A 16,319-nucleotide genomic window follows, 5' to 3' on the forward strand; every position below is an offset into this window, starting at 1 on the left:
TATGAACCCTCAGCCTCCTACGCTCCAGCGAAAAAAGTCTCAGCTTATCTAGTGTCTCCTTATGGTAACATCCTTGTGAATTTTTTCTGCACCTTTTCCAGCTTAATGTCGCCCAGAACTGCGCACAATACTCTAAGCATGGTCTCACAGCTGCACATGACGTCCTAACTCCTGTACTCAATGAAGGCCAGCGTGCCAAACGCCTTCTTCACCACCCCGTCTACCTGTGTCGCCACTCTGAGGGAACAACGTACTTGTATCCATAGGTCTCTCTGTTCTACAGCACTGTCCAGGGCCCTACCATCTATTGTGCACGTCCTGCCCTGGTTTAACTTCCCAAAATGCAACATCTGAAGTTGTCAGAGTTAAATTCTGTCCACCACTGCTTGGCCCACTTCCCCAATTCATCTACTTCCTGTTGTAATCTTAAATAACTTTCTTCACTGTCCACTACACCACCAACCTTGGAGTCATTTGTAAATTTACTGAACTTGTTAATAACATTGTCAAGCAAATGGTTAATACAAATGACATAGAACAGTTGTGCCAGCACCAGAAGGGACAATGGCAATACATTCTCTCTTATCTTTTTCAAGTCTGGGTTTCTGAGGTCACGGCCTGATTCATCAGGTTTAACCATGCATTCAGCAGTGTAACAGGATGACTGTAGGAGTAGATTTCCAGACAACCAGATCACTGGAGCTATCAATAAGGCAAGGAGCAGAAAACTAAAAAGGAAAACAAAATTAAAAAGCAGGAGAAGCAGTGGGGGAGGGGGTGGAGAACACAGAGAGAGGGTCTCACAGACAGAGGGGAACTTCTTCAAAGTGGGCATGCCTTAGAGAGAATCTGCAGTATGGAAACACAAGAGGCTGCAGTTCTGGAACCTGGAAGAAAAAACAAACTGCTGGAAGAACTCCAGGGGTCAAGCAGCATCCATGGAGGCAACAGGATGGTCAATGTTTTGGGTCGAGACCCTTCACCAGGCAAAGGGATTGTTGATGCTTTGAGTTCTGATGCAGGGTCCTGACCCAAAATATCAACTATCCCTTTCCCTCCACAGATGCTGCCTGAACCGCTGAGTTCCTCTAGCAGTTTGTTTTTTGCTCCAGATTCCAGCATCTGTAGTCTCCTGTGTCTCCAACAAAGCAAGCAGTGCCGAGTTGGTAAACTAAAGCAACAGAATAGCAGAGTAAGGAATCCCTACCCACAGGTCAGACTGCACTCTGAAAGCTACATCCTCAGAGGCACAGGAGACAAACTGAGACCAGAGCCACAATGCTACTCCCTTGTACCAGCAGAAGTGAACAATCACCACAGAAAGCACAAAAGATCAATCACTTTGGAAAAACACTTTCAGAGAAGATGGTTATTGTGCTCCAGAAAGCATCTCCTTTAAGGGCCATCATGGACAGAATTAATAACAACTTTCAAAATGGAGCTGGGTAAACAATTGCAAAAGAAACAGTTGCAAGACGGTGGGAAAGAAAGCAGGAGCATCATTAACTGAACGCCCTCCAGTACACAGTGCAAAGGAAGAATGGGATACTGGTGTCCACAGTATTGTCCATACCTAGTTACCCTCAAGGTGGCAGTGAGCCACGTTCCTGAGTCTCCATGGCCCTTGTGGTGAAGGTACAGTGCTGTCAGGGAGGGAGCGCCAAGATATTATTCAAGCAATGAGGCTAAAGTGGTACATTTCACTGCCTGGATTGGGTGAGACTCAGAGAAGGTGCAGAGTGTGATGTTCTCAGGAAAATGCTGCCCTTCTCCTTGGTGGTAGAGGTTGCTGGTTTGGGAGTGCCGCTGGGGAAGCCAAGGACATAGCACAAGGACATAAACAGCAGTTGCCCATTCCCCAATGACCTTGCGCTGCCATTCACCAAGTGCATGGCTGATGTTCTGCCCACGTACCATTGCCCTGCGCTATGGCCACAGTTGTTGATTTCACTAATATCCAGAAATCTGTCACTCTCAGATTTGGGATATCAGGAAGTGAGACACTCATCACTGTGCAGTCACGGAATCTTTCAGCCACAATATTTATATCATTAGTACAGTTAAGGTCAAGTCACAAGAGACTGCAGATGCTGCAATGTGCAGCAACACGCAAGATTGAGGCCAATGGAGACTTCAGGATGTTGGGTCTCAGTCATGATGCCACTGAAATTCAAGGGAAAGGGGGCAGAGTCTCATTGAGGACGGTTATGGCCTGTACTTGTGCCATGAATGTTACCTGCGAGTTAATCAGCCCATATCTACACGTTGTCTAGATCCTGATGTGGGCAGACAAACGGCTGCGTTTCCTGAGTGGCAGCAAAAGCCCATGAATATTTTGCAACCGTCAGCAATGAACAGTGCTCTATGAATGCAATAAAAACAACATTCAAGATTGATATCAGGAAATTGCTCAGCACTGATAAAGTGGAAGAGAGAGTCCAGTTAATGGAACACAGAACAGTCCAGCACAGGAACAGGCCCTTCGGCCCACCATGTCTGCGCCGACCATGATGCCGATGTGAACTAATCCCAACTGCCTGCAGGGTCCATGTCGCTCCATTCCCTGCACACCCATGTGTCTGTCTAAATGCCTCTTACAACGCTATCATATCTGCTCCCACCACCTCCCCTGGCAGTGTGTTCCAAGAACCTACCTTCCTGAGTATAACAAAGCCTTGTGAATCTCCTTGAAACTTCCCTTCTCTCCAAGCTATGCCCTCGGGTGTTTGACATTTCCACCCTGGAGAAAAGACTATCGCCCCAATCTATGCCTCTCATAATTTTATATACTTCTGATAAGATATATTTATTAGTCACATGTACATCGAAATACACAGTGAAATACATCTTTTGCGTCAAGTGTTCTGGGGGCAGCCCGCAAGTGTCGCCACGCTTCCAGCACCAACATAGCACGTCCACAACTTCCTAGCCCATACGTCTTCAGAATGTGGGAGGAAACTGAAGCACCCAGAGGAAACCCACGCAGACACGGGGAGAACGTACAAACTCCTTACAGACAGCGGCCGGAATTGAACCCGGGTCTCTGGCGTTGTAATAGCATTACGCTAACCGCTACACTACAGTGCCTGCCCTTCAGGCCTTCTGTCAGGTCACCCCTCAGCCTCCAGTGCTCCAGGGGAAAAAATACAAGTTTGTCCAACCTCTCCTTATAGCTAATACTGTCTAATCCAGGCAACACCCTGGTGAACCTCTTCTGCACTCTCTCCAAAGCCTTCACATCCTTCCTGCAATGGGGCAACCAGAACCGCACACAATTCGCCAAATGTGGCCACATCAAAGTTTTACACAGCTGCAACATAACATTTATACTCAGTGCCCTGACGGATGAACAAAAGTATGCCATGTGACTTCACTAATACCCTATCTACCTGTGTTGCTACTTTCAGGGAGCTGTGGACTTGCACCCCCAAGATCCCTCTGTACATCCATGTTCTTAAGGGTCCTGCCATTCACTGCACACTTTCTCCTTGCATTTGACCTCCCAAAGTGCAACACCTCACGCTTGTCCAGATTTAACTCCATCTGCCATTTCTCCACCCAACTTTCCAACTAATCCACATCCTGTTGTTTCCTTTGACAACCTTCCTCACGGTCCACAATTGCACCAGTTGGTGACGAAGCTGGGAGTGTGCTGTGCAGCGCAGCAGGTTTCTGTGAACTAAGTGGTCTTCCCTATTGATGTTTGAACCTTTGTGCTGGAATGAGCTGGTGGCAGAATCCCCGCGCTTCACCCATTCTGAGATGCAGCAACAGATGGGAAATGAACAATTTACTGCTATGGCCATCTTGCCTGGATGACGCTGTGTTTGGGGACTGCGGCTTATTACAGGAGGTGGGCTTGGTCACCACACCGTTATTAATTGTGGAGATGGAGACAGATGTTAAGTGGAGATCCAATAACCTGCACAGATTGGTTCAAACCCAACAGGAGACAATTATCTCCCCCAAGAATGAATGCTGCCCAAACAGCCTGCAAGTGGCAACCCGACAATCCAGGGGATGCTACGTTGCTGCTGAAAGACATCCGTTACAGAACTCCGAGGTGCTGGGGGCAGCTGTACACAGGATAAAGGGGCAGCCACAACAGGTTACTGCTCAGTAACAGACACCTCCCCCCCTGGTGGCTGTAAGAGATTCATCTCTTCATACAAGTATCTTGATGAACTCCTGTTTAAGGCAAAGCTTGTTTGAGTTTAATGCTTCGATTAAACATTGACCTACCACACACAGCTGGAAGAAAGCTCTTGAAATGATTGCAACTTGTTGACCCTACTGATGCAGCTCACTTATACTGTGAAATATTTAATGGGGGCAGGACAGTACACTGCTCAGCAGAACTGGGGGACAGGCAGAGGGATGCACAGAGCATTCCCAAGTACAGGGCAGCAACAAACCGGAACAAAAGGAATGGAGGAAGACCAGAAGCAAGGAATTTTGTTGAGCAAGAGGGTGGAATTCCAGTAGAGCTGGGGAGCAGAAAGACTCGTAATGGTGGGGCCAGCTCTGACTGACTCTTGTGTCCACAGGGATAAGAAGCCCAATCCAGACAGCCAGACGTACCCTACTATCAGAGGGGTCAGTCCCAAGGAGCACAGCCCAGAACCACTGGGTCTCAACCCCCAGAGGGACCCACCTGGAAGCTGACACCTCCAGCACCAGCCCTGAGGAGGGTGTTTTCCAAATGAGGCGATAACCTGCTGCTGTGTCCTGTCCGTTAAAAGTCCACAAGCAGGAAGGTTGCTACCTTGTGTCTTGACCAATAATCATCCCACCACCACCAAACAAAACCACATTGGTACCTCGGGAAGCTAACTGCATGCTTCTTTGTTTAACTCATTTCTTGTGATCTGGACCTCACTGGCAAGCCCAGCATTTACAACCCATCACTAACTGCCCTTGTGAAGGTGATGGTGAGCTGCTGCCACCCTTTTGAAGGTTCTCCCACACTGCTACTGGGGAGGACGTTAGGGGACAGTTGTGGCTGAGAGTTTTATCTGACGCAGTGGAGAAGGACTGTCAGTAACGGAACACAACCCTTGCTGTAAATTGCCCACCATTACACTGTCACAGTACTGTACTGTAGATTTAGTTTTTAAATTACAATGAATGATGATGAACCAGCACTCAGCCTGAAGAAAAGCAGCTTTCAGAGCAGCAAATTGAAATCTTGAGAACAGATCTGCTCCCCTTGCCCTGCTGAGTGGCAGAGATCCCAGGTTTCAGAAGTGCTGTCAGATTAGCCTTGGCAAGGAACTACTGTACATTCTGTGGACGATACACACTGCAGGCACTGGATGTTCAGGGTGGCGGATGGGGTATCAAGTGAGCTGCTCTGGTTGGTATTGAGTTTCTCCAGTGTTGTTGGAGCTGCACTCAGCCAGGCAAGTGGAGAGTATTTTAATCATCTACTTCACTTACGCCTTGTAGATGATGGATGGGCTTTGGGATGTTGGAAGAGCAACTCTCCTCAGAATGCCCAGAGTGTCTGTGGGGCTGGTAAACTGGAGTTTTGGCACATGGTGGGGGAAATCTCAGTGATGATAAAGCCATTGGATGTCATGGAAGGGGCCTTAGACTCTTCCTACTGCATTTCCCACAGCGTACCCAGGACCACTGTTCAACTTTGCTTTGGATGCTTTAGACAGCACATTTATAATTGATTTTCACACTCAGCAAAACCTTTATTACAAGTCTTCCATCAAATAGGATTACACAGTATGCACCCCACAGAAATGGGCCATGTAGCCCAGCTCATCCGTGAGTGTTCATGCTTCACTCAAACCACCTATTTTTCCTTATCTAAACCCATTCATGCAACCCTCCATTCCCTTGCGAACATACGTTTGTCCAGCTTCCCTTAAACTCACCCACACATTCTCACTACTCTGAGTAAAGAAATTTCTTCCGAATTCCCCATTAAATTTCCTCATGAACATCTTGTATTGAAGGCTTCCAATTATGCTTTTCCAACAATTAGAAGGATCCTTTCTATACTCTATTGAAAACCTTCATCTATGAAGGACCTATACTGGATGACCCCTCAGCCTTTCCTGATGTGTGTACCTTCACAATTCTGGTATCATCCTCTTGATATCCTATTGAGGCAGGCACAGTAGTGTAGTGGTTAGCATAAAGCTTTACAGCATCAGTGACCCGGGTTCAATTCCGGCCACTGTCTGTAAGAAGTTTGTATGTTCTTCCTGTGTCAGCATGGGTTTCCTCCGGGTGCTCCGGTTTCCTCCCACATTCCAAAGATGTACAGGTTAGGAAGTTGTGGGCATGCTTTGTTGGCGCCGGAAGCATGGCGACACTTGCAGGCTGTCCCCAGAACACTACGCAAAAGATGCATTTCACTGTGTTTCAATGTACATGTGACTAATAAAGAAATCTCATCTAAATGCCTCTCTAGCACCTCTATATTATACAGGGACCAGAACTGTTGAAAACTTGTCACCCAACCAAGGCTCAATACAGGTTTAGCACAAATTCCCTACTTTTCAATTCTATAACTCTAGAAATAAACTCTAGTCCTTGTAAACCTGTAGCACGTCTTTCACTTATTGGTGTATTTGACTAAAAGATCCCCGTGTTCCCCCACCCCACCTAGATTTTCACCTCCCAGGTAATAAATGACCTCTCTACACTCTGTACCAAAATGTACCACCTCCTAGTTATCCGTTGAATTTCATTCAGCAGATTTATTCACTTCCTCCTGTACTTTGATGCAATCCTCAGTACTGAACAAACACCACCTCCCACACTTTAATATCATTCACAAATTTGCAAATTGCACTCCTGCTTCCAAAGAATAAATCATGTAAAATATATAAGCCGTGAACATGGTGGTAGGAGTGATCCCTATGGAACACCACTACCCACCTTATGGATCCTGTAGTCCCATTAGCCCAACCGCCCACCCTACATCAGCTTAGGAGGCCCAGCCACACCACCAGCTCCTCTCTGCACACTGCCCAATTCGCTGTCTTCTACAGATAGCACTGAGCATGACTCCACCTTCGAGGCCTCTCAGACCCGAGTCACTTCAGCACATCACCTCTACGGACAGATGGAACCACTGACAGCTGGAGCTCTCATACTCCCCTGAAGGCTGTACTGTACTAACTTTACTCCAATAGAGCTCACAACACAAGTCAGGCCATTTGGCCCAGTCCGTGCGAGTAAGTCCAGCCTTTCCCATATCCATGCACCATCTTAGTCATGGAGTCAGACTCATACAGCACGGAAACAGGCCCTCATCCCAACTCGACCATGCCAATCAAGATGTCTACCTGAGCTGGTCCCATTTGCCTTCAATGGCCCATAATCTCCCTAAATCTTTCCTATCCATTTACCTGTCCAGATGTCTTTTAAACACTTATTGTACCTTCCTCTGGCAGCTCATTCCATGTACCCACCACCCTCTGTATGAAAAAGTTGCCCCTTGTGTCCCTTTTAAATTGTTCCCCTCTCACCCCAAACCTATACCCTCTTGTTTTAGACTTCCCTACTCTGGGGAAAAAGACTCCTTATCTACTCCCCCCATGATTTCAGGATCTTCCCTACACCTATTGGGAAACAGTTCAAACATTGCAGCCTTAAAGTATCAACTATCATACAAGCTTGCTTTATTTTGAGAGTGTGTTGCACAATTTACAGTTCTTGCAGAGTCTGGTATTTGATGAACATACCAATTAAGGTAATTTAGGAGAACTAAACTCATTAAGCTCTGAACTTTGACCAGTCTTGGTCTCCTGAACTCTGTACAAAACCCTCACGGTGAAAATTAATGCTAGTCTCAACAACTTCTCCCTGAACACTGCCACTCTCTCAATTCTTCACTCAATAGAAGCTATTTAGTTATTCCCACTTGCCAGAATATTCATGCCAACACTCACTCTCCCTTCTGCAAGGCAAAGCTGTCCAACACCAGCAGGGTCAGAAGACTTGCCTCACACCTAAAGGACAAATCTCAACATCATAACTTTCCAATTCCACACTCAGCTCACAGAAATCCATATGAATTGCAACTTTCAACAGCATGGAAATAAAGCTCATTGGTAGATCACCTTTCATCTGCAACCCTGTCTTTCATTTCTTCCAAAATTCTTGGTCATCTTTTACCTGCCCTTCCATTGCCAAAGGTCCTCAGGACCTTCCTCTCCCACTCCAACCCCTGCCTTGTGTACCTCTTCCTCCAGTCTTCATCATTCCCTACTGCAACCCACGATTTCCTGGGATCTATAAACCATACAGTCCCTCTGACATCTGAAAAAAACCCTGTGGGCCAAATGACTGGAGTACAGGAATGCGAGCGAGGATCTGTAGTGCTGACAGCCAGCACCCTCCACCTGTGCCAACCAGTGCAGGAGCTGTGCTGGCACATGCAGCAAAGGCAGAGTGGTGGTGGTGGGGAAACATGCAGAGGAATGAGGTGGCCTTCAATCTAATTCTGTGGCCATGCCAGCAAAATACCTTTGAAACATTTGCCATGCTTGCAAGGTTATTTATGAGTTTGCAATCAGATCCACTAGGGCAATGAACGTTGGTGAGAGATCAGCAAGATTCAGACACTGGACTCCTGATAAGGAGCAATGGCTCTCATCAGACATTATCTCACTCTATAAACCCACAGTCATTGTGCAGTCCTTGTGTAAAGATAGTACAGCAAAGGATATGATATATGATATGATAAGATAAAGGAATCTTATATTTATGGCACAGCACAAGGCCATTTGGCCCAGTCCCACTTCCCAGCTCTGACATCTCAAGTACATTTCACAGTAAAAAAAATTAAAACCAAAACCATATTTATATCCTTAACTCCTCACTTGCAAGGAATACAAAATAGTGTATACTTTCCTTCTGTCTGTATCAGAACTGACCATTTCTGCCCATTACTTTGTAAAAGGTAACTGGAAATGTAAGGGTTAATGTTAGTCAGCTGCTGTGGCCTAACTATAGTTGAGATGTCCAGGTGTCTTGTGTAAATCAAAGTAGTTAGTTAGGGAGTATCCTGTCTTTGCTAGCTGTTTGGGATAAGCGGTTAGCCTTGGAGCCTAGAGCTGTCTGTGACTTCAGATTGCAGCTTGATGAGCTGCTGCTGAGTTACAGAGTGCTCAATGATAAGTGATGGATGAAGCAGCAAGTAGTAAATCATAATGAAGCAAAAGAATAAATCGTTATAGACGGCTTGATATGTGAAACTTAGCACATAGGCTTCTTTAAGTATAAAAGGAGGGACCCTGGCATGTGAACCTCTGAGTGGGGATCAGTACAGAGCTCGGGTTACACTGTTTACTCTCTCTGTATCTCTCACTCCCACTAGCAAAAGAAAAATAAAGCGCTTGTTGTCCGCTCCTTGGTTCTGTTTGTGTTTGCTTTATTACAGTGCGAGTCAACTTCGGCTCACCATTAGCAACACCTGACACAGGCAAAGAATCTGACCTTAACCAGGGCATCACAGTCTCACACTATCAGAGAGTCTCCATTTTCCACCTGGTGTGTACAAGCCAGTCTTACTCATTCTCTCTGAAGACAACCACCTCATCCAAAGAATCAATCCAGTGAATCCAAACTGCAGACATCCAGGCAGCTACATCTTACTGCAGATATAGAGTTCAAACCGGCACACTATTACAACCAAGGTGTCACCAATTTCCTGTACAATCCCAGCAAACCTTCTCCCGCCAATCACCTTGCAATGAAGGCCAGCATATCACTGCCTTCCCAATTTCTTTCCAACCTAGCATGCTGATTCTATTTCACAAACCATCAGACCAATATTCCTCTGTATGTCATTAAATTGTATCTGTTTCCCACCATTTTAACAAAATATTAGTTTTCAAACCAAAGTGGAAAAACCTCACATTTTCCCCATATTATACTCCACCAAATTCTAGCCCACTCACTCAACCCATCTTTAATCCCACACAGACTCTGGATGCCTTGCAGGTCACTTCCCCTACTAGCTTGGACATCAGCAATATTGTACTTTCCAGAGTAATTTCATTGATAATTAATATTAATAGTCATCATTGTTTTAGGTAGTCCCTTGGGATTGGGGAGGACTTGCTTTTTGTTTCTGTGCATCCTGAGGTGACCGATGAGGCCAGTGTGGGAACCACAGATGGAGTGGATGGATGGAGTTTACAAGATGGAGAAGAAATACAAATTGCAAATAACAGAGGGCCCACTACTGACGTCAGTGGGAACCCACAAACAAGTCTGCCAGCCAGTGAACTCATTTATTCTTTCAGCCCTTTAACCAATACTATCTTTGCTTGTATTTTACCCTCAATCATCAACTCTCATTTTATGTTGCAAAATAGCAAATGCTCTTGAAAAGTAAGATCAGATAGACCACATCCACCAATTTCCCCTTAGACAGCCTAATGACATGGTGTCATGACAACATTTCCCTCAGTCTCAGCAAAACAAAAGAGCTGGTCATCGACTTCAGGAAGGGGGGCAGTGGACACAGTCCTCATTACATTAATGGTACTGAGGTCAAGAGTGAACATCACGAATAACCTGTCATGGTCCAAACACATACATGTCATGACCAAGAAATGGCACCAGTGCCTCTACTTCCTCAGAAGGCTAAAGGATTTTGGCATGCTCCCTTTGACCCTCACCAATTTTTAAATCGATGAGCCATAAAGAGCATCCTATCTGGATGCATCATGGCTTGGTTTGGCAACTGATCCACCGAAGATCACAAGAACTGTGCTGAGTGGTGTCCACAATTCTCTGCAATCACAGAAACCAGCCTGCCTTCCACTTCCTGCTGCCTCTGTAAAGCAGCCAACATAATCAAAGACCCCACCCACTCTGGATATTCTCTCTTCTCCCCCCTCCTATTGGGCAGAAGATACAAAAGCCTGAAAGCACGTACCACCAGGCTCAAGGACGGCTTCTATCCTGCTGTTATAAAACTATTGAACGGTCCTTTAGCATGATAAGATGGACTCTTGACTTCAAAATCTACCTTATGACCTTGCATTTATTGTCTGCCTGCACCGATTTCTCTGTAACACTTTATTCTGCATTCTGTTATTGTTTTCCCTTGTATTACCTCAATGCACTGATGTGGTGATCTGCATGGATAGCATGCAAAACAAAGATTTTCACTGTACCTCAGTACATGTGAGGATAATAAACCAATCTACCCTGCTGGATAGATTTGGAAAAAAAAACAAAAACACAATTTCCACTTCATAAAACATGCTGACACAGTCTAATCGTGACTTAAGCATCGACCATCTCTCCACTTCACATCCCCCCCCCCACCCCCCACCACTTCAAAGCTCACCACAAAATACCTTCCATCCATCTGAGATAGCAGACAGGACAAAGATTTAAACACCACATCTAGAAGAATGTGCTCCTTCAGCACCACCCCGAGAGCACTTCATGGGAGAACAAACCAGCTCACCCATCTTTCCATTTATTTTATTAAAATGTGGACTTTATTTCATTACATTTCTGAGTGACCAGTATCTCCACATACGCTGGTCACCTGCTCCAAGCACTTTCCATTTTACTCCACCCTACCTGGCTGCATTCCATAGGCCCGGAGAAACACAGGCCATTTAATACAATTCCATCCTTATACAACACATGCTCCTTTAAAGGGTCAGTTGATCAATTCTTCTTTACTCTGACTCTTCCTGAATCTGTTGACTTCAGCTGAAATGCAGTGTGACAAATGTCACTAAAATCTGCATACTCTGCACAAATGACCACTGCATACGACAACAAACTCTGATCCTGTAATTAGTACCATTTAACTCAGGGTGAATCTCTGGGTAATTTGTCATCCTCTTTAGTTCTGAAGAGGACTGCAGAATCCCCAATATACCCTCAGTACCAGCCAATGCAGCATGGGATTACTAACTTTCAAAAGAACAAATTAGGTGCCCAAGTCAGCCAGAGAACCCCCAGCATTCAATAACTTTGGGGCTTGTTCTGTGCCTCATCCGCTCCCACCAGATTCCTCTCAATCCATCAATAGGCAATAACTGAGCACAATAAATAGAAATCTTGCATCGGAGCACTAAGTGTCTTAGACAGAGGGTCCTTCATTCTCCAGAACGTTCAGCTCTCCTGCAAGTACTCCACATCAATTTACACAACTCGCTACAGAGTTTTAATAAACCTTCACACAGCATCTGAGAAGTCAGAACTAATCTGTTAACAGCCCCAGGACCCTACCCCATTCAAAGGCTGGCTCCCTTCCCCTGTCCACAACCCAGACCCTGACCGGACATCCCCTGCCCACAGCCCAGACCAGCCACCGCCTACCCCTGCTCACAGCCCCTGTCCACAACCCAGACCCTGACCAGCCATCCCCTGCCCAGACTCCAGCCACCCCCTGCCCACAGCCCAGACCCTGGTTAGCCACCACCTGCCCCTGCCCACAGCCCAGCCCAGCCTCCAGCCACCCCCTGCCCACAGCCCAGCCTCCAGCCACCCCCTGCCCACAGCCCAGCCTCCAGCCACCCCCTGCCCCTGCCCACAGCCCAGCCCAGCCTCCAACCACCCCCTGCCCACAGCCCAGCCTCCAGCCACCCCCTGCCCCTGCCCACAGCCCAGCCCAGCCTCCAGCCACCCCCCTGCCCACAGCCCAGCCTCCAGCCACCCCCTGCCCACAGCCCAGCCTCCAGCCACCCCCTGCCCCTGCCCACAGCCCAGACCCTGGCCGGCCACCCCCTACCCACAGCCCAGCCTCCAGGCTCCGGCCACCCCCTGCCCCTGGCCCAGACCCCGGCCCGCCGGACGTGCCCTGCACACAGGCCAAAGCCCAGCACAAGGCGCGGCCGCCGAGCCCCGCTAACGGCCCGGGCCTCCTACCCGGCGCCGGCGCCGGCACCGTCCCCGGGCCCCATCACCAAGCCCGGCCACTGACAACTCACTGCTCGTCCGCCGACATCTTGCTGCACTCCGCTTTCATGTGACTGGTCATGTGACTTCATTCTCCAGTTACGCTCCGCCTCCGGATGAGACAGCCAATCACAGCGCACGGGGCGGAGCCGGCGGCCAGTCCATTGAGGCAGCGGACTACAGATCCCAGGGTGCACCGCGCGCCCCCTGTCGCTCACTATCGCCCCGCCCACCACTGCCAATCCACGCCCATCTAGGTCATGGCCCCGCCCCCTACACTGTGTCTCCTGCCCAGTGGCCAACAGGAGGCGGTACTGAGCGAGGGTGGCACCGTGGATCAGACGGGGCTCCGGGGAGCTGCAGGGCAGCCAGGAGGCAGCTGAAGGATGGGCTTGGGAGAGCTGGAGGGGGGCGTGAGGAGGCCTCGGCGAGTAGGGTCAAGGAAAACCCCAAGGCGTTCTACACGTATGTGGAGAACAGGAGGATGACGAGAGGGGGTAGGACCGATCGGGAATAACAGAGGAAACGTGCCTGGAGTCGGAAGAGGTAGGGGAGGTCCTCAAAGAATACTTTGCCTCAGTATTTACCAGAGAGAGAGAGACCTTGACGTTTGTGAGGATGGCGTACGACAGGCTGATACGCTAGGGCATGTCGACGTGAGGAAAGGGGATATGCTGGAACTTTTGAACACTGGGATAACCCTGGGAATTACAGACCAGTGAGCCTTACTTCAGTGGTGGGCACATTACTGGAGAAGATTCTTAGAGACAGGGTTTATGGGCATTTAGAGAAGCATAGGCTGATTAGGGACAGTCAGCATGGCTTTGTGAGGGGCAGGTCGTGCCTCACGAGCCTGATTGAATTCTTTGAGGATGTGACAAAGCACATTGATGAAGGTTGAGCAGTGGATGTGGTGTATGTGGATTTTAGTGAGGTGTTTGATAAGGTTCCTCATGGAAGGCTTATTCAGTAAGTCAGGAGGCATGGCATCCAGAGAAACTTGGCTGTGTGGATTCAGAATTGGCTCGCCCATAGAAGACAGAGGGTAGCGGTAGATGGAGCATATTCTGCCTGGTGGTCGGTGACCAGTGGTGTTCTGCAGGGATCTGTTCTGGGATCCCTGCTCTTTGTGATTTTTATCAGTGACTTGTATGAGGAGGTGGAAGGGTGGGTTAGTAAGTTTGCTGATGATACAAAGGTTGGTGGTGCTGTGGATAGTGTAGAAGGTTACTGCAGATTACAACAGGATATTGATAGGATGCAGAGCTGGGCTGAGAAGTGGCAGATGGAGTTCAACCCGGAAAGTATGATGTGATACACTTCAGGAGATCAAATTCGAAGGCAGAATACAAGGTTAATGGCAGGATTCTTAGCAGTGTGGAGGAACAGAGGGATCTTGGTGTCCACGTCCACAGATCCCTCAAGGTTGCCGTGCAGGTCGATAGGGTTGTTAAGAAGGCGTATGGTGTGTTGGCCTTCATTAGTCGGGGTACTGAGTTCAAGAGCCGTGAGGTGATGTTGCAGCTCTATAGAACTCTGGTCAGACCACACTTGGAGTATTGTGTTCAGTTCTGGTTGCCTCATTATAGAAAGGATGTGGAAGCTTTAGAGAAGGTGCAGAGGAGACTTACCAGGATGTTGCCTGGATTGGAGAGCATGTCTAATGAGGATAGGTTGAGCGAGCTAGGGCTTTTCTCTTTGGAGAGAAGGAGGATGAGAGGTGACTTGATGGAGGTGCACAAGATGATAAGAGGCATAGATCGAGTGGACAGTCAGAGACATTTTCCCAGGGGAACAATGGCTAACATGAGGGGACATAATTTTAAGGTGATTGGAGGAAGGTATAAGGGGGATGTCAGGGGTAAGTTTTTTACACAGAGAGTGGTGGGTGTGTGGAACACACTGCCGGCAGAGGTGGTGGGGGCAGATACATTAGGGACATTTAAGAGACTCTTAGATAGACACATGAATGATAGAGAAATGGAGGGCTATGTGGGAGGGAAGGGTTAGATAGATCTTAGAGCAGGATAAAATGTCAGCTCAACATCTTGGGCCGAAGGGCCTGCACTGTGCTGTAGTGTTCTATGTACTATGTTCTATGTGGGAGGGGCAGTACTGAGGGAGGGTCACTATGGGAGGGGTGGTACTGAGGGAGGGTCACACTGTGGGAGGGGCGGTGCTGAAGGAAGGTCACTGTGGGAGGGGCAGACATACAAACTCCACAAAGAAGCACCTTTGGACAGGACTGAAACTGGTGGGTGGACGTATGAGGCAGCAACTGTGCCCCTGGGGAAAACAGAGACTGAAATTCCTCTCTCGTGATGCTCTGTGGAATCCAGTGTCGGTGTGAACCTTTGAAACAGGTTCTAATCCACCTGACAGAGCTCAGAATAGATTGTTTTGGAAGTCTGGTGTCAGATATGAGCAATGTACCCTGTCCAATGTCATCAACTGAGAGGAACCAGGGTCTCTGTGCTGGGGATGTTAGTCTGGGTGAGGACACTGAGGTTGATTTGCTTGTGTTTGCCTACACCTTGCACCTATGGCTGCTTCTACTCCCGTTTTGAGAAGACTGATGAGGCTGATGTCAGGCAGAAGGTGTCTGAGAGAACGTGTGTGGGTGATTTGTGAGCTGGTGCCTCCACCATTTGTGCTGGGCTTCTGTGTGCTTTCAATGCATGGACTTTCTCAGGGACATTGCAAAAACTCCTCCTCCACCTTGAACGCCCTGGACCGGCAATTCCCTGGATTCAGTAGGGATGTTGCACTTCTTTGAGGAGGCTGTGAGCACATCCTTGAATCTTTCTCTCAGCCCACCTCGTAATCTCTTGCTGTGGCGGAGCTTGGAATAGACTATCTGTTTCGGGAGTCTGGTGTCAGATGTGCCTCCCATCAGAGCCAATCGAATGCAAACAGTGCATCAGTACTGGCCCAGGAATGGGCACCTATCACTTGTCCTGCCAATAGATTTGGAGTATTTTGCTGAGACAATGTTGGTGGTATCTCTCCAGTGCTTTGAGGTGCCACATTTCTGAAGGGTCCAGAAGGCCAGGGATCACAGTTGCTCAGTAGACCATGAGCTTACTTTTGGGTATGAGGTCTTGATCTTCAAGCACCATTTCCCTGAACTGATCAAAGGCTGTATGCTACTGATAAAAATGAAAAAGCCCAGATGCAGGAAATCTGAAACAAAGAGTATGCTGGAAATATTCCACCTTTCCATTGGGGACAGAGGGTGGGGGTGTGAACAGAGCACTTGTGTACATGTGGAATGCAAGAGGTTGCAGCCCCTCTTTGAGTATTTGAAGAGACTGCTCTTCAAGTTCTGGTTGCTCTTCAGCTCCACGTTCCTGATCTTTGGGCACCCGGTCCGGGAGTGGGCAGGTGGGTAGGGCATCTCTTTGTTGGTCTGCTCC

General features: G+C 48.0%; 1 protein-coding gene across 1 annotated transcript in view; it reads right to left on the reverse strand.

The window, feature by feature from the left end:
* The window catches only part of pepd (peptidase D), a 118,554-nt gene extending 105,573 nt beyond the window's left edge, over positions 1 to 12,981 (reverse strand). Inside the window, exon 1 of the mRNA XM_052028286.1 lies at positions 12,936 to 12,981. Coding sequence (XP_051884246.1) covers positions 12,936 to 12,973 — 38 coding nt within the window. The 5' untranslated portion in view covers positions 12,974 to 12,981. The remainder of the gene's footprint in view (positions 1 to 12,935) is intronic.
* Between the last annotated feature and the right edge of the window lie 3,338 nt (positions 12,982 to 16,319).

The sequence above is a fragment of the Pristis pectinata genome, chromosome 13, assembly GCF_009764475.1.
Source record: "Pristis pectinata isolate sPriPec2 chromosome 13, sPriPec2.1.pri, whole genome shotgun sequence".
NCBI lineage: Eukaryota > Metazoa > Chordata > Chondrichthyes > Rhinopristiformes > Pristidae > Pristis > Pristis pectinata.